The 25,279-nt window shown below is 46.3% G+C and overlaps 1 protein-coding gene across 5 annotated transcripts in view; it reads left to right on the forward strand.

Moving 5' to 3' along the window:
• Positions 1 to 25,279, forward strand: part of MDH1B (malate dehydrogenase 1B) — a 301,491-nt gene that overhangs the window by 21,788 nt on the left and 254,424 nt on the right. For 3 of the 5 annotated variants that reach the window (XM_073541910.1, XM_073541911.1, XM_073541915.1), the window contains exon 1: positions 22,090 to 22,144. The exons of 1 other annotated variant lie outside the window; for it this stretch is intronic. In XM_073541910.1, the coding sequence (XP_073398011.1) occupies positions 22,114 to 22,144 (31 nt within the window). In that variant the 5' untranslated portion in view covers positions 22,090 to 22,113. Of the gene's footprint in view, positions 1 to 22,086; positions 22,149 to 25,279 lie in introns of those variants that run through there. One more of the 5 variants, XM_073541914.1, reaches the window with a different exon arrangement.

The following is a 25,279-nucleotide window of genomic DNA, read 5'->3' on the forward strand; positions in this document are numbered from 1 at the left end:
GGAAAGATGACAAAACAGGGGAAACACCACTTAGCTTTGCTCTGTTGCGTACGCTCCTAGCAACAGAGCCCACCACCTGCGTGCATCTTCTCCACCCGGATCCATCACCATAACTGGATCCTTCACCATAGTGCAGCCTTGGAGCAGAGTCTACCACCAATTGCAGAAGTCCAGTAACAGAGTCCCAAAGATGAGTTCAGCTCCTGCCCAAAAAGTCAAGCATGCTTGAGTCCAGCTCTCAGCAACGAAGTCCTGCATGCTGAGTGCAACTCTCTCCATAGTCGCCACTCCACCAAGCCATGCAAGCACTTCCTGCTGACATCATAAACTGACCCCACCACGCCATGCCAGCCCTTCTTGCAGACCACATAGCTGCCACTCGTCCCCTCTGGCTGGGCTGCACAGGACTCTTGTTCAGCTCTTTCCTCACCCAGGCTTCCTTCCCAAATGAACACACAATCAATATTACCAACAATGATTGCACACACCTGACTCTCTTTTATAGAGCCTAACACCTGATTTGTAATTAAGTGCACATTAAACCAAAGAAACTAAAGTGCACTATCGCTCACCACCACCGGGGCAACTCAGAATGAACGACACCACGTGTGATAATTCTAATGTCCACCGGGGGCAATCACATCAATTTGGCACCAAGCCAAATGAAAAAAATTCACTTTGTGCATTTAAACAGTCAGATCCACCTTGGATCATGACAACGGGCAGACAGTATGGAGTCAAGCACAGGACGGGAGTAGGACTGCAGGAATCAGGCACGGGCAGGCAGGACGGCAGGAAACAGGCACGGGCTGTGTTATGATTGAGTCACCGAGGAGGAAAAAACAAAACACAAGCTCATCCCAGAATATCAGAGAGGTTGGAAACTAGCGGATTGCAGACCCTTGATCCTATCACACAACTAGCAGTAGCCGTGGAGTGTTCCTACGGTGATCCTAGACACCTAGTCACAGCCGGAGATCTAAATAAGCCTAAAGAGAGAAAAGGGAAAAACTGACTGCCCCAGAGCAGACCCCAAAGCAATAGGCAGCCCCCAACATATAATGACGGTGAAGCAAGATGAAAACACAAACACAGATAGAAATATAGGTTGAGCAAACGATGGGGCCCAAGCTAACTAAAAAGGACAGGACAGAAAAGCTGCTGTCTGCAATCCGAGAAAACCCTGCTAAAAATATTACCAACACAACTGATAAGCAAAAAGGACCCTGAAGTCTCTAGACTTCAAACACTATATCAGCACTCAGAATATTCTGGAAGCAGAGCAAAAAAGAACACTGATCAAGGAAAAAGAATCCAGCACACCCCCTGCCGGGGATGGCTGAACTCAAAAAACAAGGTAAACAAAACCAAAACTAATAAGTTCAATAGCAGAGCAAAAACTTATCTTTGGGAAGCAGGAATCAGACTGGTCTCCAAGAATCCAGCAGAGAAATCACCAGCGACTCAGAAGGGCGTCGGCTGCCTTATATCCAGTCTGTAGTTCCCGTTACCCAGTCACAATCCACCTGATCAGGTGTTTGCTTTCTTTCATCCAAATCAGCCTCACTACCTTCCTTCACCAGAAGAGGGAGATCCTCGGACACAAAAGAGGAATGAACAGATGAGCTCACAACAGTACCTCCCCCTTGAGGAGTGGTCACCGAACCCTCATCCAAGCCACCAGGCCGATCAGGATGAGCCCGATGAAAAGCACGCACCAATCTTTCAGCATGAATATCAGAGGCAGAGACCCACAAATTATCCTCCTGACCATAACCCTTCCACTTAACCAAATACTGGAGTCTCCGTCTAGCCAGACGGGAATCCAGTATCTTCTCTACCTTATATTCCATGTTACCTTCAACCAACACAGGGTCAGGAGGTGCCGCCATAGGAACCACTGGTTCAACAAACCTCTTCAACAAGGACTTATGAAACTCATTATAAATCTTAAATGTGACAGGAAGAGCCAACCGAAAAGAGACCGGATTAATAATCTCCAAAATCTTGTAAGGTCCAATAAATCTAGGTTTAAACTTTGGAGAAGCCACTTTCATAGAGATATTGTTTGATGACAACCAGTCCATATCACCCACCTTAAACCGGGGACCAATGGTCCTATGCCGGTTAGAAAACCGCTGGGCCTTTTCCTGGGAAAGAGACAACTTATCCACCACTTGGTCCCAAATCTGCTGCATTCTTTCCACCACAGTGTCAACCCCTGGACAGGCAGAAGACTCCACCTGCCCTGAAGAAAATTGAGGATGAAACCCAAAGTTACAGAAAAAGGGTGACATCAAAGTGGCAGAACTAGCTCTGTTATTTAAAGCAAATTCGGCCAAGGGTAATAATGAGACCCAATCATCCTGATCAGTAGATATAAAACATCTCAAATAAGCCTCCAAAGTCTGGTTTGTTCTCTCCGTCTGCCCATTGTTCTGAGGGTGAAATGCAGAGGAGAAGGACAACTGAATTCCCAACTTGGAATAAAAGGTCCTCCAGAATCTAGAGACAAACTAAACTCCTCTGTCCAATACAATGTTCTCAGGAATCCCGTGCAAGCGAACCACCTGTTGCAAAAACAAGGGCACCAACTCTGAGGAAGATGGCAACTTAGGGAGTGGTACAAGATGGACCATCTTAGAGAATCTATCACAAATCACCCAGATAACAGTCATCCTCTGAGAGACAGGCAGATCAGAAATAAAATCCATTGAAATATGGGTCCATGGCCTCCTGGGCACCGGCAAAGGCATCAACAACCCACTAGAACGAGAACAAGGCTTTGATCGGGAGCAAGTCCCACAGGACTGCACCAAATTTCTGACCTCACGAGACAAGGCAGGCCACTAAAAAGACCGACTCACCAAATCTCTAGTACCAAAAATACCTGGATGACCAGCCAACGCGGAGCAATGAACCTCAAACATCACTTTCCTACTCCACTGGTCAGGAACATATAACCTACCACTGGGACAACGCTCAGGCTTATCCTCCTGAAACTTCTCCAGAGCACATCTCAAATCAGGCGAGATGGCAGAAAGAACCACCCCCTCACCTAAGATGGTAGCAGGCTTGGTCACAATAGGAGAATCAGCCAAAAAACTCCTAGAGAGGGCATCAGCCTTAACGTTCTTAGTGCCCGGAAGAAAGAACACCACAAAATCAAAACATGTGAAAAACAAGGCCCACCTGGCTTGTCTCGGATTCAAGCGTTTAGCCGACTCAAGGTAGATCAAATTCTTGTGGTCAGTGAGGACCACAACTTGATGTCTAGCTCCCTCCAACCAATGTCTCCACTCCTCAAATGCCCACTTCATGGCCAAAAGTTCTCGATTCCCCACATCACAGTTGCGTTCCGAAGGAGAGAACTTTCGGGAAAAGAAGGCACAGGGGTTCATTTTAGATGTTACAGGATCTTTTTGGGACAAAACAGCTCCTGCACCAGTCTCTGAAGCATCCACCTCCACCTGAAATGGAAGTGAGACATCGGGTCGTCGCAAAACCGGAGAAGAAGTGAACCTCCGCTTCAGCTCCTGAAAAGAAGAAACAGCCTCTGGAGACCAATTCAGCAAATCAGCGCCCTTCTTAGTCAAATCAGTCAATGGTTTGGCAAAAACAGAAAAATTGGCTATAAACTTACGATAAAAATTAGCAAAACCCAAAAACTTCTGGAGAGCCTTCAAAGAAGTGGGCTGCACCCAATCATAAATGGTCTGTACCTTGGCCGGGTCCATTTCAATAGTTGACGGAGACAAAATAAGTCCCAAAAATGAAATCCTCTGTACACCAAAAAGACATTTCGATCCCTTAACATACAGGGAGTTTTCCCTCAAAATCCGGAACACAGTCCGAACATGTTCCACATGAGAGTCCCAATCCCTGGAAAAGATCAAAATATCATACAAATAGATGATCAGAAACTTATCCACAAAGTCCCAGAAAATATCATTCATGAAGCACTGGAAGACAGATGGGGCGTTAGTGAGCCCAAAAGGCATCACCGGGTACTCAAAATGTCCCTCCGGAGTATTAAACGCTGTCTTCCATTCATCCCCATGCTTAATGCGAATAAGATTGTACGCCCCCCTGAGGTCAAGCTTGGTAAACCAGCAAGCACCTTCAACTCTAGAAAATAGGTCAGAAATCAGGGGTAATGGATACTGATATTTAACAGTAATTTTATTAAGGGAGCGATAGTCAATACAGGGCCTTAATGAACCATCCTTCTTGGCCACAAAAAAAACCCAGCACCCAAGGGTGAAGAGGATAGTCTAATATGACCCTTCTCCAACGACTCCTTAATATAAGAACGCATAGCCTCATGTTCGGGTACAGATAAATTAAAAAGTCGACCCTTGGGAAATTTACACCCCGGACTCAGCTCAATTGCACTGTCATAACTCCTATGAGGAGGCAAAGACGCAGACTTACTCTCACTAAACACATCATAAAAATCAGCCAAATAGTCAGGAACCTCATGCGACTGGGGAGAGGTGGAAAAAACAGGAATGTCACTAAGAGCACACCGACAACCCCAACTCACCACATACACACATTTCCAATCCAAAACTGGGTTATGGATTTGCAACCAGGGGAACCCCAGCATGATGGTATCATGCAAATTATGCAACACCAAAAATCTGCAATTTTCTTGATGGTCTGCGGCGACCCGCATTACCACCTGGGTCCAAAACTAAGGTTTATTCTTCGCCAAAGGAGTAGCATCAATACCCCTAAAGGAATAGGCGTCCACAGGGGTGTCATAGGGAAACCACAACGTTTAGCAAAATCTAAATCCATTAGGTTCAAGGCCGTTCCTGAATCCACAAAGGCTTTAGCAGAAAATGTGGACAGGGAGCAGATCAGAGTAATTGTCAGAAGAAACTTAGGTTGTACACCACCTACAGCAAATCATAGAATCATAGAATCGTAGAGTTGGAAGAGACCTCCTGGGCCATCTGGTCCAACCCCCTGCTCAAAGCAGGATTCGCTAAATCATCCCAGTCAGATGTCTGTCCAGCCTCTGTTTGAAGACTTCCATTGAAGGAAAACTCACCACTTCTTGTGGCAGCCTGTTCCACTCATTGATCACTCTAACTGTCAAAAAGTTTTTCTAATATCTAATCTGTGTCTCCTCCCATTCAGTTTCATCCCATTGCTTCTAGTCTTTCCTTGTGCAAATGAGAATAAAGTTGATCCTTCTACAATGTGACAGCCCTTTAGATATTTGTAGACAGCTATTAAGTCTCCTCTCAGTCTTCTCTTTTGCAAACTAAACAATCCCAAATCCTGCAACCTTTCCTCATAAGACAGGGTTTGCAGACCGGTCACCATTCTGGTCGCTCTTTTCTGAACTTGCTCCAGTTTGTTGATGTCTTTTTTAAAATGTGGTGCCCAAAACTGGACACAATATTCCAGAAGAGGTCTGACCAAAGAGGAGTAGAGGGAAATAATGACTTCACATGATCTAGACTGTATGCTTCTGTTAATACATCCTAGAATTGCATTTGCCTTTTTTGCTGCTGCATCACACTGTTGACTCATATTCAGTCTGTGATCTATTAGTATACCCAAGTCTTTTTCACATGTGCTGTCACTTAGCCCTATTCCTCCCATTCTATATATGCTTTTTTCATTTTTATTGCCCAGATGTAGTACTTTGCATTTCTCCCTGTTAAAAACCATTCTGTTAGTTGCTGCCCACTTCTCCAGTTTATTTAAATCTTTTTGAATCCTCTCTCTCTCTTCTCTAGTATTAGCAATGTGTGTGCAAAACGTTTCTCTCGTTTAGGGCAGACAGAAATAATGTAAGAGGCATCTCCACAGAAAAAAACATACCTTATTACGTCTTCTAAACTCCTGACGTTGCGCCCTAGACAAAACTCTATCACATTGCATAGGTTCAGACGTTTGTTCAACAGGTGGCAGCGTTTCCCATATAATCTTACGTTCACGTAAACGCCGATCAACCTGAATGGCTAATGACATAGAATCGCCAAGACCAGAGGGAACAGGAAATCCCACCATAGTATCTTTTACAGTTTCTGACAAACCCTTCCGAAAGAGTGCTGCCAAGGCACCATCATTCCAAGTGGTGAGGACCGCCCACTTTCGGAATTTTTGACAGTACAGTTCTGCAGAATCTTGACCCTGGCTCAAAGCCAACAGGGTCTTTTCAGCTTGATCAATAGCATTAGGTTCATCATACAACAACCCCAAGGCCTGAAAAAATGCGTCCACATTAGCTAGAATAGGATCATCTGGTACTAAAGAAAACGCCCAATCCTGGGGATCGCCGCGCAGCAAGGAGATGACAATTTTAACCTGCTGCGCAGAGCTCCCCGATGAGTTAGGCTTCAAGGCAAGAAATAATTTACAATTATTCTTAAAATTCAAAAATTTAGACCGATCCCCAAAAAACACATCAGGAGTGGGGATTTTTGGTTCAGCATCGTGTGAATAAGCAAGATAGGCCAAAATTCCTCGCATTTCAGCAGCAAGCTGCTCCACACGATCAGACAATTGCTTAAACTCCATCAGAGAAAAAAATATATATTCCTCCTACGGCCTCAGAGAAAAAGAGGAAAAAATATACACAAAAAAAAAAATTTTGACACCTTTTTTTTTTTCCCTTTTTTTTTTAAACAATTCCTTCCTGCTTTTGAGTACCCTAAAATCTGCAGTATGGCTGGTGATTCTGTTATGATTGAGTCACCGAGGAGGAAAAAACAAAACACAAGCTCAGCCCAGAAAATCAGAGAGAATCATAGAATAGAATCATAGAATCGTAGAGTTGGAAGGGACCTCCTGGGCCATCTGGTCCAACCCCTTGCTCAAAGCAGGATTCGCTAAATCATCCCAGTCAGATGTCTGTCCAGCCTCTGTTTGAAGACTTCCATTGAAGGAGAACTCACCACTTCTCGTGGCAGCCAGTTCCACTCATTGATCACTCTAACTGTCAAAAAGTTTTTACTAATATCTAATCTGTGTCTCCTCCCATTCAGTTTCATCCCATTGCTTCTAGTCTTTCCTTGTGCAAATGAGAATAAAGTTGATCCTTCTACAATGTGACAGCCCTTTAGATCTTTGTAGACAGCTATTAAGTCTCCTCTCAGTCTTCTCTTTTGCAAACTAAACAATCCCAAATCCTGCAACCTTTCCTCATAAGACAGGGTTTGCAGACCGGTCACCATTCTGGCTGCTCTTTTCTGAACTTGCTCCAGTTTGTTGATGTTTTTTTTAAAATGTGGTGCCCAAAACTGGACACAATATTCCAGATGAGGTCTGACCAAAGAGGAGTAGAGGGAAATAATGACTTCACGTGATCTAGACTGTATGTTTCTGTTAATGCATCCTAGAATTGCATTTGCCTTTTTTGCTGCTGCATCACACTGTTGACTCATATTCAGTCTGTGATATATTAGCATACACAAGTCTTTTTCACATGTGCTGTTGCTTAGGCCTATTCCTCCCATTCTGTATATGCTCTTTTCATTTTTATTGCCCAGATGTAGTACTTTACATTTTTCCCTGTTAAAAACCATTCTGTTAGTTGCTGCCCACTTCTCCAGTTTATTTATATCTTTTTGAATCCTCTCTCTCTTCTCTAGAGGTTGGAAACTAGGGGTTTGCAGACCCCTGATCCTATCACACAACTAGCAGTAGCCGTGGACTTTTCCTACGGTGATCCTAGACACCTCGTCACTGCCGGAGATCTAAATAAGCCTAAAGAGAGAAAAGGGAAAAAATGACTGCCCCAGAGCAGACCCCAAAGCAATAGGCAGCCCCCAACATATAATGACGCATTACACAGATAGAAAGATAGGTTGAGCAAACGATGGGGCCCAAGCTAACTAAAAAGAACAGGACAGAAAAACTGCTGTCTGCAATCCGAGAAAACCCTGCTAAAAATATTACCAACACAACTGATAAGCAAAAAGGACCCTGAAGTCACTAGACTTCAAACACTATATCAGCACTCAGAATATTCTGGAAGCAGAGCAAAATAGAACACTGATCAAGGAAAAAGAATCCAGCACACCCCCGGCCGGGGATGGCTGAACTCAAAAAACAAGGTAAACAAAACCAAAACTAATAAATTCAATAGCAGAGCAAAAACTTATCTTTGAGAAGCAGGAATCAGACTGGTCTCCAAGAATCCAGCAGAGAAATCACCAGCGACTCAGAAAGGCGTCGGCTGCCTTATACCAGTCTGTAGTTCCCGTTACCCAGTCACAATCCACCTGATCAGATGTTTGCTTTCTTTCATCCAAATCAGCCTCACTACCTTCCTTCACCAGAAGAGGGAGATCCTCGGACACAAAAGATAAATGAACAGATGAGCTCACAACATTCTGACAGGACCGGACTAGCTCTGCAATAGGAAGCACAGGAAGATATGACAAGTGGCACAGTGCACAGGGTAGGGACACAGGGCGTAGCGTGTGGATAGAACACAACGATCAGGCGCCTCCATTACAGGAGGGCGGCCTGAAATAGCCTGGAAGCAGCCCCCATTGGTCTGATGGTGCTTCCGGGTCAGGGCACCTCCGGAGCATAAGAGAGAGAAGAACGCGGCCGCTTCCTACGGTGCATGTGCAAAGCATGCAAGGACGTCGCAGGCCGCGGGCCGGTCATAGGACGCTGCGGCTGACGGGAGAAGACAGGCTGCGGTGCGGGAGCTGCCAGGTAAGTACAGCGAGGCGCGACGGGGGCCGTAACACTGACTTGGCCATTCAAGAATATTCCACTTCTTTGCTTTAATAAACTCCTGGGTTGCTTTGGCTTTATGTTTTGGGTCATTGTCCATCTGTAGTATGAAACGACGACCAATCAATTTGGCTGCATTTGGCTGGATCTGAGCACACAGTATGGCTCTGAATACTTCAGAATTCATTCGGCTGCTTCTGTCCTGTGTCACATCATCAATAAACACTGGTGACCCAGTGCCACTGGCAGCCATGCATGCCAAAGCCATCACACTGCCTCCGCCGTGTTTTACAGATGATGTGGTATGGTTTGGATCATGAGCTGTACCACGCCTTCACCATACTTTTCTCTTTCAATCATTCTGGTAGAGGTTGATCTTGGTTTCATCTGTCCAAAGAATATTCTTCCAGAACTGTGCTGGCTTTTTTAGATGTTTTTTAGCAAACTCCAGTCTAGCCTTTTGATTCTTGATGCTTATGAGTGGCTTGCACCGTGCAGTGAACCCTCTGTATTTACTTTCATGCAGTCTTTTCTTTATGGTAGATTTGGATATTGATACGCCTACTTCCTGGAGAGTGTTGTTCACTTGGTTGGTTGTTGTGAAGGGATTTCTCTTATTCTTATTCTGCGATCATCCACCACTGTTGTCTTCCGTGGGCGCCCAGGTCTTTTAGCATTGATGAGTTCACCAGTGCTTGCTTTCTTTCTTTCTTTCTCAGGATGTACCAAACTGTAGATTTGGCCACTCCTAATGTTGTAGCAATTTCTCGGATAGGTTTTTGCAGCTTAAGGATGGCTTGTTTCACCTGCATGGAGAGCTCCTTTGACCGGGATGTTTCCTTCACAGCAAAACCTTCCAAATGCAAGCACCACACCTCAAATCAACTCCAGGCCTTTTATTTGCTTAATTGAGAATGACATAACAAAGGGATTGCCCACACCTGTCCATGAAATAGCCTTGGAGTCAATTGTCCAATTACTTTTGGTCCCTTTAAAAACAGGGTGGCACATGTTAAGGAGCTGAAACTCCTAAACCCTTCATCCAATTTTAATCTGGATACCCTCAAATGAAAGCTGAAAGTCTGAACTTCAACTGCATCTGAATTGTTCATTGTGGTAATGTCTAGAACCAAAATTAGAAAAATGTTGTCTCTGTCCAAATATATGTGGACCTAACTGTACCTTACTGGAGCTCCTGCTCCACATGCTGACTCCTGTCAGTCCTCTCTCTTGGGGAAGCTGTCTTACTGGGATCACCGTCCTTGTGACCAGGGCACTCCCGACAGTCCAGACCCTCAGAAGGTTGGTAGCTTCCCGATGCTGTGTCGCACAGACTCTGCACATACGGCCTCTCCATGTGCTCTTCAGGAAGTTCCCTCTTGGACCTTCCAACACACAGGCCTGTCCTGGCTCACAGGACCTTAGAACACAGACTGTTGTGGAATCCCTTGCTCGGATTTCTGAGCCGAAGCTCCCTCTGCTCCCTCTGGTGATTACTGAGAGTAGTGGAGCTGGCCAGGTGGATGGAGGTTCTCCACCTGATGATGATAATTGGGAATCTGGGATTGCTGGCTGGGAGCATATAATGGAGCTGCTGCTCTTGAAGGTTGCTGGTGATTTTTTCCTCTGTGTGCATTTGGAGCTCTTTTGTCCCTTGCCTGATCTGCATGTTCAGCTAAGTGATTATTTTGCTAATCCTTTGCATCTAATCTGGTTTTGTCTTATTTTGCTTTGCTGCTAGGGTTCAGCGTGCTCCCTGCTTGGGGCAGTGCTGGGCTTTGCTTCATTTGTTGCAGCTTGTTCAGTTCCCAGTTATGTTAGTATCTTTTTGCTTGCTGCCAGTTTATACCAGAGTGCTGATCTAGTGGGGGTGAGATCGTGTGATCTCAGGTTTTTTGTATATATCAGAAGTGTTGGACTTTTTCAGGGTTTTGTGCGTGATTGCAGACAGTATCTTTTTCTGTCCTGTCCTGTCTAGACAGCTTGGGCCCCACCATTTGCTCAGTCTGTTCTCTGCCTGTGTTTGTGTCTCATCTTGTCTCACCGACAATATATGTTTGGGGGATGTCTATTCCTTTGGGGATCTGCTCCGGGGCAGTTTAGATTTCATCTTTCTGTCTTTAGGCTTAGTTAGTTCTCCGGCTGTGACGAAGCGTCTAGGGCAGTGTTTCTCAACTCCAGTCCTCAAGCCCACCAACAGGTCATGTTTTCAGGATTTCCTTAGTATTGCACAGGGTGATGCTATTAATGCTTGAGCAGGTGATGAAATTATCACCTGTGCAATACTAAGGAAATCCAGAAAACTTGACCTGTTGGTGGGTCTTGAGGCCTGGAGTTGAGAAATACTGGTCTAGGGCATCGTAGGAACGCTCCACGGCTACTGCTAGTTGTGCGGATAGGATCAGGGGTCTGCAATCTGCTTAGTTACCAACCTCTCTAGTCTTCTGGTGGCTTTCCCTGTTCCTGCCATCCTGCTCGGTGACCCATTCATAACAGACCATGTGACCCAAACCCTGGTCACATTATGTAGCTGCAACCACCCCCATAGGTAGGCAGTGTATGTGTGGTTAGTCAGTCCCGCCCAGCTCTCCGACTAACCCTGTAAGTCCCCCTTATAAACTACACAAACACTTGAGGAGCTACAAGTCCCAGAGCAACAACATTTCGGGCTTATAACACATACTTCCTCTGTGACACATAACAGCCATTTACAGTAATGCCGGTCACTGTCTCACCATCATCGTTATGCCTCCAATGCGTATCCTGAGGAGCACATACAGCGTCCCCTAGCTGTAAGAGGGGTCACTGCCTCACATTCCCCCCCCTTGTTCAAACTTGTGGGGTTGAACACTTGTCACACACCAGGGGTCTTGAGACCGGACACCCATGTCACCTTGCCCTACAAGTTGAGAGGGCCCTCTCAGTCATCTTTGAGCGTCAGCTCCTGAGACTTAGTCCATCACTGTCACTTTGTTAAAACTTCCCCGCCCCCAACGGTAATTATGTAAGTCTTGAGCTTTGGCCCTTAAGTCACAGTCTGTTTCACCAGACACTTTTCTCTCCATGGCCGCTTCCCACGGTTGGCGCGGTGATGAGACCCCTTTCCAGTCGAGCCTACTGGCTGATCTGAGTCTGACCCTTTGTTCCTATGTCCGCTACCGGGTCTCTTGCCTATGCTACTCAGCATTGATTTAACAGAGGAGCCACCACTTCTAACCCTTTTTGCTTCAGATTGTGTATTGGTAGTCTTTAGAGAAGCCCCCCGTGTTTCCATCTCTCGGGTTAGAAGTGGTCGCCATCTTCTTCCCAACTCTTGTAGCTGTACCTTAATCTGCATTTTTTCCCGTTTCAGCTGCTCTATCTCTCGTAGGTACGTCACCCAATATTCCAGGAGCATTCAAATATTTTTAAGGCTCTCCCCTGAGCCCACAATGACTAATGGAACCATCTCCTCTTCACCAGCTACCTGGACTTCGCCATCCGCTGGAATCCTCACTCTTACCACACCGGATCTATTCACGAGCTCCTGCATCACCTTTCCAAGTCTCTCAATGACTTTCCTCACCAAATCTTTGGGTACTTGAACAATATCTTCCGCCAAGCCCAGAAGACTTTGAGCTTTCCTTGCAAGCTCCAAACGTCGAGTGGCTTCCTTATTCCTCAACATGATCATCTGTTTCGTGTCAAGGCATTGTAGGTGCATATCCCTCAGCATAGGCACCTGCTTCACTGTGACTTCCCTAGTAAACAATATCACCAACTGTTTCGTCTCTGGTGCCCAGTTCACACTACATGCTTCTACCGCCTTTCTAAAGGCCTCATACACAGCCTCACTGGCACATGCTTCTCGTACGTCTTCGGGTACCTCTATCACGCACTTGAAGAGCGAAGTCTCATTCTCTTCATGGACAGACGGCTTCCACTTTGCCATGGACCTTTACATCAAGACATCTGCCACGACTGGTTGATTGTCTTGTTCCGCTCTCAGCGCAAACTCTTCCTCAGCTTTACATTCTTCAGGACCCCTTGCCAAGATGGCAGCTCCGCCTTGTTACCACTCTGGTACTTTCGCTTCAGAGTTCTGCCTGTTCCTTCATCAACAGGTTCCACTTTCTCTGGGGTCTTCCGTTTAATCCCCTTCGATCACCTCTAGGGTGTCTGCTGGGCTCGCTGAAGAATCATTGTTCTTGCTCCCAGACTCCAAAGCTGTGTTTTCTTCAGATTTCTGGTCTCTCAGATGCTTTAATTTGGCTTGTAATCTGTCACCTTTTGCTCCTCACCAGACAACTCTTTGGCGAGGTCCTGGAACTTCTGCGGTTCCTTCTCTCTGAGCTGAGCCTTGACTGCCGAGAGCTCGGACTCCAGGTGACGTTCCTGATCCAGCTGTGCGGAGTTGGGGACTTCCATACTCGACACTTTCAACCTCTCACTTGCCAGCTGTTGACAGACCTAATCACACTCTTTCTCCAAGCTTTGGACGTGCACTTCTACCTGCAGGAAACTGTCGGCTTGCTCTTTCTACATGCACAGTTCCTTTGTCAGCTTGTTGATTTGATCCTCTAGTTGTTGGGTAACAGCAGTCAAATTGGACAGCTTCTCCTGCAGGCTCTTTATTTTGTCTTGTAGTTGTTCTGCAACTGTGATTTTAGCTGTTGGAACCCTACCACCACCCTGGGTCAGTTTTATGTTTCCGACGTCCTCGACTACCTCAGTGCTGGGGTTTGTCATTGGTAAAGTGACCTCTTCATCAAGGACATTAACCGTGTTGGCATCTGCAGGGTCGGACTGGGGTGTCTGGGCCCCACCAGGGGAATAGACTCTAGGGGCCCACCCTACTGTTATATGCAAATATCTGTCAGTCGTTATCCCCATTATAGTGGAGCCTCGGCTGTAAAACACAGGCAGGTCCTGCACATCTACTGTGCGCCCCCATAACTGGGATGTATAATTACAGTAGCTTACATTAATGGAGTTCTTTGGTTAAAACAAATTATCACCTATCCATGGGTTCCACAGGATAGGTGATCACTTAGGTCCGACCATTAGAAACTGCACCGATTGGAAGAATGAGGAAGTTTTATCCCTGATAGGACACTTATCCCCATTTTAAAATGGAGTGGCAGGTGGGATATCTGACCGAAGCTCCATTCATTCTCTTTGGGGCTTCTACAAAAAAACAAGTTCAGCCACTGAGGGAATGAATGGATCAGTGATCAAGTCAGACATGCCACTCCAGCCTAATGGGAATAAAAGCTCCACATTCTGCCAATTGGGTCCACATAGTCCGCCATACAATATTATGGGCAACCACATAGTCCACCGTACAATATTATGGGCAACCACATAGTCCGCCATACAGTATAATGGGCACCACATAGTCCGCCATACAGTATTATGGGAAACTACATAGTCTTCTATACAGTATTATGAGCACCCACATAGTCCGCCATACAGTATTATGGGCACCTCATATTCCGCCATACAGTATTATGGGCACCTCATAGTCCGCCATACAGTATTATGGGCACCTCATAGTCCACCATACAGTATTATGGGCAACCACATTGTCCGCCATACAGTATTATGGGCAACAACATTGTCCGCCATACAGTATTATGGGCACCTCATAGTCCTCCATACAGTATTATAGGCACCTCACAGTCCGCCATACAGTATTATGGGCCCCATATAATTCTTCTCCATACAGTATCTGTATGCTCCTTCATACAGTATTATGGGCCCCCTGCTCCTCCATGCAGCACGTTATGGCCCCCCTGCTCCTCATTGCAGCACATTATGGCCTCCCCTGCTCCTCCATGCAGCACATTATGGCACCCCTGCTCATCCATGCAACATACTATGACCTCCTCTGCTCCTGCACAGCTTCCAGGGAGCATGGTGACGAGAATGATATACTATTAAACTGCGTAGGCGACAACCGTGGGGCCCCCAGAAACCTATTTTTCCTCATTGTGGCCCCATCAGGTAGCCGGCACAGCTTCCAGGGAGGGTGGTGAGATTATATATACTATTACACACTGCGTAGGCGACCACCGTGGGGGCCCCCAGAATGGGGGCCCCCACGGTGGTCACCTACGCAGTGTAATAGTGTATCATTCTCGTCACCATGCTCCCTGGAAGCTGTGCCGGCTACCTGATGGGGCCCCAATGAGAGGAAAAATAGGTTTCTGGGGGTCCCACGGTTGTCGCCTACGTAGTTTAATAGTATATAATTCTCGTCACCATGCTCCCTGGAAGCTGTGCCGGCTACCTGATGGGGCCCCAATGATAGGAAAATAGTTTTCTGGGGGCGCCACGGTTGTCTCCTACGCAGTTTAATAGTATATCATTCTCGTCTCCATGCTCCCTGGAAGCTGTGCTGGCTACTTGATTGGGCCCTAATGAGAGGACCCAGAAACCTATTTTTCCTCTCATTGGGGCCCCATCAGGGAGGGTGCAGAGACAGCAGAGCAGCTCACCACGCCAGGCTAGCCATCATTCTCTACACAGGGCAGGCCGCAGGGCAGGAGTCAGACAGGGAGGTCGGTGGAGAGCACAAACCACCACACAGCCCGGCCGGCACTGCAGGACAGCTGCAATCAGGAACCGGCAGAGCTGCCTGACTCCGAGGAGGACACTGGCGCACAGACCCTGACTCAGTCTCTCTACTACTCTACTCACTGGACCGGAGGGCGGCAGTGTACACACAGAGAGGCGAGCAGAGGGAGCGGGAGCAGCAGGGAGAGCAGAGCTCGGCGGCGTCCTCTTGTCTGTGTGCTGGCGATGCTACGCTATTAACCAGGCAGCAGCCAGCTACAGAGCCGGAAATCAGAGCGCCCATCAAGAACAGCAAGGTCACGCGGCGGGCAGGGTGAGTCATCACAGTCAGTGGAGCCGGAGCCAGCTAGCCTGCCAAGGGGTCGCCGCCCGACCGCGCGTCAGAGCCTCAGCGGAGCACGCGCGGCGCTATGGTATGTGCACGCGTGTCCCTGCAAATCATGGGACATGCTCTTAAAGGGCCAACTCATTTAAAGGGGCAGCATTTTTAAAGGGTCCCAGCGACCCTCGGGGCCCACCGGGCATTTACCCGGTACCCCGCCAGGCCAGACCGAGCCTGGGCACCTGTCCCTGTTTCCTCTTTATCTATCTTCTCAGATGGTGCAATTTGTTCAGCCACTTGGCACCCTTTACGTCTCCAGCAACAGGAGGATGACTTGCCTTTTTTATCCGAGTTAGCCTTACTGATCTCTTTTCTGCTTGTGTCACCGTCTAAATGGGAGTCACCACCACCTGATCGGTCATCCTGGCACCAGAAGTCCCCACTTCTTTTGGTCATACTTTCTGGCTGCCACTGTCATGTCACTAAGTTGGGCCCGTCCACCATTTCATTTGGTCATGCCTAACTTAGGACAGTCAACGCTAGGGGGCGCATTCTCCACATAATTAATAGTCATCCTGTGGTATATGTCAGGTGACATCATGTCCATAAGTTGGGCAGACGCATCCTTCCCCCTGGTCACCCTAACGTCTGACCCTTCAATTTTGGGAGGTGTTACTGACTTCCGGTACGTGACCCCATCAGGAGTGAGTCCTCCATCCTCCTGCTGTAGAGGAGTTCTCTTCTTCCACACGTGAGTGCAGCTTAGAGTCCCGGCCTATAACCACCGGACAAGATAAATTCGGGACTATAGCGACATCCTGTCCTGCAATGTCCCTGCCTGGCCACTGGATAATCCTTAGTGCCCCCATGGATACAGATGACCCAGATCTTCCTTTTGGGCACTAACCATCCCTTGGGCGCAACCCTCACCAGAGTCACCGGACTCCCAGAATCGACCAGTCCGACCATATCTTCGTCATTCATCTGTAGAGCACACCCCCGTAGCGTCTTACCGGGTGGGTAGTTCATAAGGCAGACTGTCCAGTTTTGGGCACCACATTTTAAAAAAGACATCAACAAACTGGAGCAAGTTCAGAAAAGAGCGACCAGAATGGTGACCGGTCTGCAAACCCTGTCTTATGAGGAAAGGTTGCAGGATTTGGGAATGTTTAGTTTGCAAAAGAGAAGACTGAGAGGAGACTTAATAGCTGTCTACAAATATCTAAAGGGCTGTCACATTGTAGAAGGATCAACTTTATTCTCATTTGCACAAGGAAAGACTAGAAGCAATGGGATGAAACTGAATGGGAGGAGACACAGATTAGATATTAGAAAAAACTTTTTGACAGTTAGAGTGATCAATGAGTGGAACAGGCTGCCACGAGAAGTGGTGAGTTCTCCTTCAATGGAAGTCTTCAAACAGAGGCTGGACAGACATCTGACTGGGATGATTTAGCGAATCCTGCTTTGAGCAGGGGGTTGGACCAGATGGCCCAGGAGGTCCCTTCCAACTCTACGATTCTATGATTCTATGGACAAACATAGTACAATTGCCCTGCCAACAGTCCAATGGCGCATTCCCCACCGCCTCTTTTTTTGCCACCACCCCTATTTGGGTTAATGCCCCCTTTTGGGACTCCACCCCCTTTGGGGTCACACCCCCTTTTGGATCTCCAGCCCTCTTTTGGGCAACTACTTCCTTTTGGGATACCACACCCCTTTTAGGGACACCACCCCTCCTTGGGGAATACCCCATGAACTCCCCATGGCACTCTCAGGCCCTAGTTTGCAGAGTACACTTATGTCTCTGGGCTTGCACTCGCAATTTAAACGTTTGTACGACCTCGACCCCCAATGTCCTTTCAATACCTCACCAGATCCTGCTGTAGACACGCCGAACAGTTCATTAACGTCCACAGAACACAACAAACACCAACAGTTTGTTCCAATGGCAGATACTTCTCTGCCGTTATTATAACCCCCTTTCTGGATCTACCTTCTTGGAGCTCCTGCTCCATACGCTGACTCTTGTCAGTCCTCACTCCTGGGGAAGCTGCATTACTGGGGTCACTGTCATTGTGACCAGTCCAGACCTTCAGAAGAACGGTAGCTTCCCGACGCTGTGCCGTAACAGACTCTGCACATACGGCCTCTCCATGTGCTCTTCAGGAAGTCCACTCCTTGGACCTTCAAACACACAGGCATGTCCTGGCTCACAGGACCTTAGAACACAAACCATGTGACCCAAACCCTGGTCACATTATATATTCAAAATTAGTCAGCCTAGAAAGCAAACAGCTTCAATGAAAAATCATCCGAAAAGAAAAAAGAAGCTATGCTTAAAAGTAACAATCTTTATTAGAACATAGTTAAAACCATGAATATAAAATTCACAATAATAGTAAAAGTGGGGGCACTACAAAAAAAGCCACATCAAGGATAATGAGCACAAAAAATGCAAGATATGTAAGCAACAAATACTAAAGGTACTGTCACACTTAGCGATGTACCAGCGATCCCGACCAGCGATATGACGAGGTCAGGATCGCTGGTACATCGCTAAGTGGTCGCTAGTGAGCTGCCACACAGGCAGATCTCACCAGCGACATCGCTGGGGACGGGGATCGCTACTTACCTGTCACACCAGGCGATCCTGCGTCCTCCCGCCCGGCTCCACGCGTCGCTCGTCCTCACAGCAGGAAGCGCCACAGGAAGCTGACGACGAGAAACAGTCCTGAACGTTCTTGCGCGATCAGCGATAACCAGCGGGGGAGCGGGTCGCTGGTAAGTATCAGACACAGAGATATCGCTAGCAATAGCGCTATAACGTCACTAGTTATAGCGATATTGCTAGCGATATCTCTTAGTGTGACATGCCCTTAAGACCAATGCTGAGGAAGGAGTATAAATGCATATAAGAGGAAATAAATATTTAAATAAATGCCAGTGCATTCCTTACTTAGTATAAAGCATTGTAGATATGCATATAAGGTATTCAAAGCATAATGCAATTATCATGTAGATAATAAAATCCCCCTAAGCATTGTACAAGAGTGTGTTAATGTAAACAAATCACTTAGCATGGGCAGATGTAAATGAATAGGGAGCTTGTTCCACTCATTGATCACTCTAACTGTCAAAAAGTTTTTTCTAATATCTAATCTGTGTCTCCTCCCATTCAGTTTCATCCCATTGCTTCTAGTCTTTCCTTGTGCAAATGAGAATAAAGTTGATCCTTCTACAATGTGACAGCCCTTTAGATATTTGTAGACAGCTATTAAGTCTCCTCTCAGTCTTCTCTTTTGCAAACTAAACATTCCCAAATCCTGCAACCTTTCCTCATAAGACAGGGTTTGCTGACCGGTCACCATTCTGGTCGCTCTTTTCTGAACTTGCTCCAGTTTGTTGATGTCTTTTTTAAAATGTGGTGCCCAAAACTGGACACAATATTCCAGATGAGGTCTGACCAAAGAGGAGTAGAGGGAAATAATGACTTCACATGATCTAGACTGTATGCTTCTGTTAATACATCCTAGAATTGCATTTGCCTTTTTTGCTGCTGCATCACACTGTTGACTCATATTCAGTCTGTGATCTATTAGTATACCCAAGTCTTTTTCACATGTGCTGTCACTTAGCCCTATTCCTCCCATTCTATATATGCTTTTTTCATTTTTATTGCCCAGATGTAGTACTTTGCATTTCTCCCTGTTAAAAACCATTCTGTTAGTTGCTGCCCACTTCTCCAGTTTATTTAAATCTTTTTGAATCCTCTCTCTCTCTTCTCTAGTATTAGCTATCCCTCCTAGCTTTGTGTCATCAGCAAATTTAATCAGTTTACTCTCAATTCCTTCATCTAAATCGTTGATAAAGATGTTGAACAATACAGGGCCCAGGACAGAGCCCTGTGGTACCCCACTTGAGACATTCTTCCAACTGGATGTGCAGCCATTTACGACCACTCTTTGGGTCCGATCACTAAGCCAGTTATGAATCCACCTAACAGTTGCCTTGTCCATTCCATACTTAGCCATTTTTTCAATAAGGATTGTATGAGAGACTTTGTCAAATGCTTTGCTGAAGTCAAGATATCCTATATCTACAGCATTTCCTTGATCCACCCAATCAGTGATACCGTCATAGAAGGAAATTAAGTTAGTCTGACATGACTTATTAGTTACAAACCCATGCTGACTCTGTTTAATCACTTCATTCTTATCCAGGTATTGACATACATGTTGTTTAATAATTTGTTCAAAGATCTTTCCTGGTATAGAAGTCAGACTCACCGGCCTATAGTTGCCTGGGTCCACCTTCTTCCCCTTTTTGAAGATAGGAACAACATTTGCTCTTCTCCAGTCTTCTGGCACTTCTCCTGTTCTCCAAGAATTTTCAAAGATTATGGAGAGGGGTTCAAAAATTTCTTCTGCTATCTCCTTCAGTACTCTGGGGTATAATTCATCTGGACCTGGAGACTTGAATTCATTTAGGTTAGCTAAGTGTTTCCTCACTATCTTTCTGTTTATAGATATCCTGGATTCTTCTGTTCCCTTAATAGGACAGTGAATAACAGTTGATGTTACATTTCCTTTCTGAGAGAAAACAGATGCAAAATAGGAATTTAAAAGTTCAGCCTTCTCAACATCGTGTCTTACCATTTCATCATTTTCATCCTGTAAAAATCCTATAGCATCTTTGACTTTTCTTTTACTTTTGACATATCCCCAAAATCCTTTATTATTGCTTTTGACATCTCTTGCAAGCCTCAATTCATTTTCAGCTTTAGATAATCTGATTTGTGCCCTGCAGGTTCTGCAGACAGCATTATATTCTTCTTTAGATATGCCTCCCTCTTTCCATTTTATAAACATTTTTTCTTCCTTTTTAGCATGTGCTTAAGTTCTGTGTTCATCCATCCTGGTTTCCTTAAATGCTTCCTATTCTTCCCTCTTTTCGGAATTGTTAACAACAGTGCTTTGAGAATTTCATTTTTCAAGATTTCCCATCCTTCCTGGACATTTTTGTCTTTAAGGATATCCAGCCATTGGATCCCTCCAATTCTCTTTCTGAATCCCTTAAACTCTGCCTTTCTGACATCTAACCTTGACGTCTGAGTCTTCACAGGTCTTCCGCCTCTAGTTATCCAAAATTCTAAAATAGCATGGTCGCTACCTCCTAGGGTCCCAGCCACTTTTACCTCCTCAACCATTTCCTCCCTGTTTATAAGGATTAGATCCAAGGTAGCAGTTCCCCTTGTTTTCTCCCTTACCTTTTGGAAGATAAAGTTGTCAGCAAGAGAGGATAAGAATTTCCTTGACCTGTTAGTTTTGCCTGAGAGAGATTCCCAACAAATGTCTGGATAGTTGAAATCTCCCATGACAACTATGTCATATTTTTTGGAGAACTTGGCCATTTGATGCATAAAGAGTTCATCCATATCTTCAGCTTGCACAGGCGGCCTGTAGTAAATGCCTACAATGGTGTCCTTTCCATTGTTCTGTCCTTGTATTCTTACCCAAACAGTTTCCACAGAACTCCCAGTCTCTGAAGCTTCAATCTCTGTGCAGATATACGCGTTTCTAACATGCAATGCGACACCCCCTCCTCGTTTATCAAGTCTGTTTCTTGCAAATAAGTTGTATCCTTCTAGTCTTGTATTCCAATCATGTGTATTGTCCCACCAAGTTTCAGTGATTCCAATGACATCATATTTCTTTTCCTGTGGTAGTAGTTCCAATTCTCCTTGTTTGTTGCCCATGCTTTGTGCATTAGTATAGAAACATTTTAGTTTGTGATTGGTTTCTCTTTCTCCAATATTTTTATTAATTAGATTCTTTTGTCTTTGTTCTTCCTTTCCACTTCTAATAGCAGAGTTCTCAATAGCATTTGTTAGGTGTATGGCTTTTTCTGGTCTTTTGCTTCCCTTCCCATGTTGTTCTAGTTTAAAGCTCTCCTTACATAGACTTACATGCTACTGTACACTGTATGCAGAACTGCTGCAGATCCGCAGCGGCCAAAACCGCAGCGGATGCGCAGCAAAAACTGCAGCGAGTGCACATAGCCTAAGTGTCTGATGGGAGATTGGCCATATTTGGGCTTGGAGTCGCGCCGCGGAGTTTGCGACAAGTCACACAGTTGAAGATGAGTTTACTCACACATCTCTTTGCTCTGACTATCCATAGTCCAGCAGTTCGTAGTTTCCCTTCGGTAAACAATCGGCCCTGATGTTTCACCAAAACATGATGGTGCTGTACGAGCAGAGTAGTCACTTGATGATGGCCAGGAATTATTACAGGGTGTTTTTCCACGAATTCCACCTTGGCTTCCTGAAGACGACCTCCAATTCATATCAGCTCGTTTTGGTCAATTATTGGATCAAGCTTTTTCAAGACACTGTCTCTAGAAATGGTTTGACCTTTGTTGAGGTTGTCTATATCTTTGGCGTAACACTCGCGTTGTATGGTACGAATTATCGTGTTTTTGGCTTTTTCCAGGTTCGGAGCGGTAAATGCGTGTTTCCAATGGTGCCAACCTTTACAAGACTTCTGACTGGTGGGTAAGCGTTGCCTCTGGGTTTTAAATGGTACAGGGGCCATCCAACTCTTTGACTCATCTCTTACCAACTCTCGATCCATGATGTCCAAAAACAGTCTGTCTTCTATGGACATTGCTACCTTATTGTCCTCTTTTGTTCTGTGGAAAACTGCACCCTATGTGATCTTGGTCGCCGTCACATGAGTGGTCTTCACAGGAAGGATCAGCTAATGGACAAGGTAGAGGAGCATTGTGTGGCAACTCTTTTACCAGGAAGCTACTCTTATATGGCTGGAAGAGAGACGGACGTCCATTTTCAAGAGTATTGGTAAGCATGCTGTCAACTAAGGCCGGCTTGTGTGCTCCTCCTAGGCAGACGTCCCCTATGATGACCCATCCAAGGTCGTGCCTCTGTGCGTATGGAGCATTCCTGGAGCCGTTTATACATTCTCTAGCCGTGTGGACTTGTAGTATATCTCTTCCCAGAAGTAGAGCTATTGGGGTTCCTGGATCTAGTTCAGGTATCAGGTGGGCTATACGCTTTAGATGGGGGTGATATGTCGCCACCTCCCGTGATGGTATTTCTGACCTGTTGTCAGGAATCTGGTTGCACTCCAGGATGGTCGGTAGTGATAAGCAGGTCTGGCCATCTATGGACTCCACTTTGTATCCAGTTGCTTTTCTCCCCGCCATCTCAACGGTACCTGAGCATGTTCTCAGGGTGTCGGGAGAACCAGGGCCTACAATGCTGAAGTTGTCAAAGAAGATGGACCTGGCTAGAGACCTGTTACTTTGGTCATCCAGGATTGCATAAATCTTGAAGGCTTTGTCCTTGCGGCCTGCAGGATAAACTCGGACAAGGCAGATGTTTGAACAGGACCTTCCTCCTGTGAGTCCTCTACAGATCTCAGTATATTTAGAGCTGACATCCGGGGTGTCTTCGTCAGTGTCTTTTTGCTTTCCATCGTGCTCCTCTGCTTGCGACAACAATCGTGGAGGTGATCCAGGGTGCAAGGCTGTATTGTGATCCGTGCTGCTGCATTCTGCACATTTCACGCTAGCTTCACAGTTCCTGGCAAAGTGAGAGGTTGCGGCACAACATTTGAAGCAGATGTTGTTCTCCTTGAGGAAACCTTTACGATCCGCTAAAGACTTCTCCCTGAAGGCTCTGCATTTTAGTAGAGGATGTGGTTTCTTGTGTAGAGGACAATATTTACTGACATCCTGAGGTTTGCTCTCGTCTGGAGGGGTTTTATTCACCTTGTGAGGAGGGCCTGTGGAATCAATGCTAGTTTTGTGGACTGCCACTGGTGTTTTACCGGGTTTGACACCAGTGACAGTGGAACACGACAGAGTAAAATCAAAACTAGGGTCATTTCTACTTTATACTCTGAACCACATGTAATCCACTTTTCTTGTAGGTTGTAAGGAAGTTTCTGTACTATCAGATTGACACCCCTAGTGGTGTCTAAGAATGCCAATCCGGGCAAGTTTCCTTCCTGCTGAGCAACCTGCAACTCATTCAACAAATCTCTCAGTTCTCTAAGCTTTAGATAACCCTTAGGTCCTATCTTAAGGCCCCGTCACACTAAGCGATATTGCTAGCAATATCGCTATAATGTCACTGGTTTTGTGACACAGCAGCGATATCGCTATGTGTGATACTTACCTCTGACCGGCTCCCCCGCTGAATATCGCTGATCATGCGAGAACGGCCTGGGCCATTTCTCGTCGTCAGCTTCCTGCTGGGCTTCCTGCTGTGGAGACGAGTGACGCGTGGACGTGGGCGGGAGGATGTCTTCATCGCCGCGTCTGACAGGTAAGTAGCGACCGCCGACCGCTGCTATGTCACTGGTGAGATCTGCCTGTTTGGCAGCTCACTAGCGACCACTTAGCGATGCACCAGTGATCCTGACTGGGTCATATCGTTGTCGGGATTGCTGGTGCATCGCTAAGTGTGATGGTACCGTTAGGAAAATCCTCAATGCTTTTATATAAAGCATTCTCTATGACTTCTTCTGCCCCATAGCATTCATCGAGTCTTTCCCACACCTTATGTAGGGCTGTGCGAGGATACTTTACATTAATGTCTCTCAGTCTTTTGGCATGCTCGACTGACTCACTTCCGAGCCACTTCACCAGGAGATCTAACTCCTCACCACAAGAAAGGTCCAGACCATGAATGGCGTTCCGGAACGAGGCTCGCCATGACCAATATTTCTCGGGTTTGTCAGTGAACTTTACAAGTTCCTTTGTAACCAGATCTTGGCGGGCAAGGAACTTTGCAAGGTCCTTGATGGCTCCGTCAGTGCTGGCACGAGCCGGTGTGTGATAGTCATGTCTAGTGTGCGGTGCATCATCATACCTGTAAGATGCTTGTGACTCCGGATAGTCTGTGCGGTACCTTGTTGGTGAAGAAGATGTCTCTTTAAGGCGGGATGGGAGCTGTACCTTTTCAGTGGAACGGTGGCTGTGGTCGACATCTCTGTGCTGGACGTCTCCTCGCCTATGGTAGTGAAGCTTGGGGTTGGATCGCTGGTAATTGGCATGGGCTGATCGATATGATGCGCCAGGGCTGTCATCTATGCCGGAATGTTGAGGGACGTACTCTGCGACGTGTTGTGCTGGATCTTGCTGCTCTAGATCTTGTCTGAGAATGTTGCTGCGTGTCTCAGAATCAGGATCTTTCATAGCTTCCAAATACTGTGCTTTAGCTATTGCAGCTGCTGTCTCTTTGTCTGCCGTAAGTCTTTCTAGCTCTGCTTGCAAACGAGCAGTTGCTGCGTCTTGATCTGCTTGTCTCAGCTTTAGATGCATTTCTCGTTCGGCAAAGGAGGATCTCGCTTTGGCTGCTTCGGCCTCGGCGCGAGCGACAGCAGCTAGCTCTGCTAAGGACGACATGCTGGAGCTTGCTCGTGACCTTGTTTTGAGTGAAGATGTACTTTTCCGAGACATTGTGCGTTTAGCTGAGTGCTGCTTAGTATATTGGCGGGAAATAGTCTATGTATGGCAGCTTCCGCGTGGCGGGGAAGATGTAACACTTCTTGGTGCGCTGCGCTAGCGTTCTGTGGCTGTATGGCGGCTGCTGTGATACTCGTATGCGGATCAGTGTGGGTGTTAGCGGTCCCGTACAGTCTATGCAATCACCGCGTG

The sequence above is a fragment of the Dendrobates tinctorius genome, unplaced genomic scaffold (genome assembly GCF_039654945.1).
Source record: "Dendrobates tinctorius isolate UK_male_01 unplaced genomic scaffold, ASM3965494v1 ptg000125l, whole genome shotgun sequence".
NCBI classification, from domain to species: domain Eukaryota; kingdom Metazoa; phylum Chordata; class Amphibia; order Anura; family Dendrobatidae; genus Dendrobates; species Dendrobates tinctorius.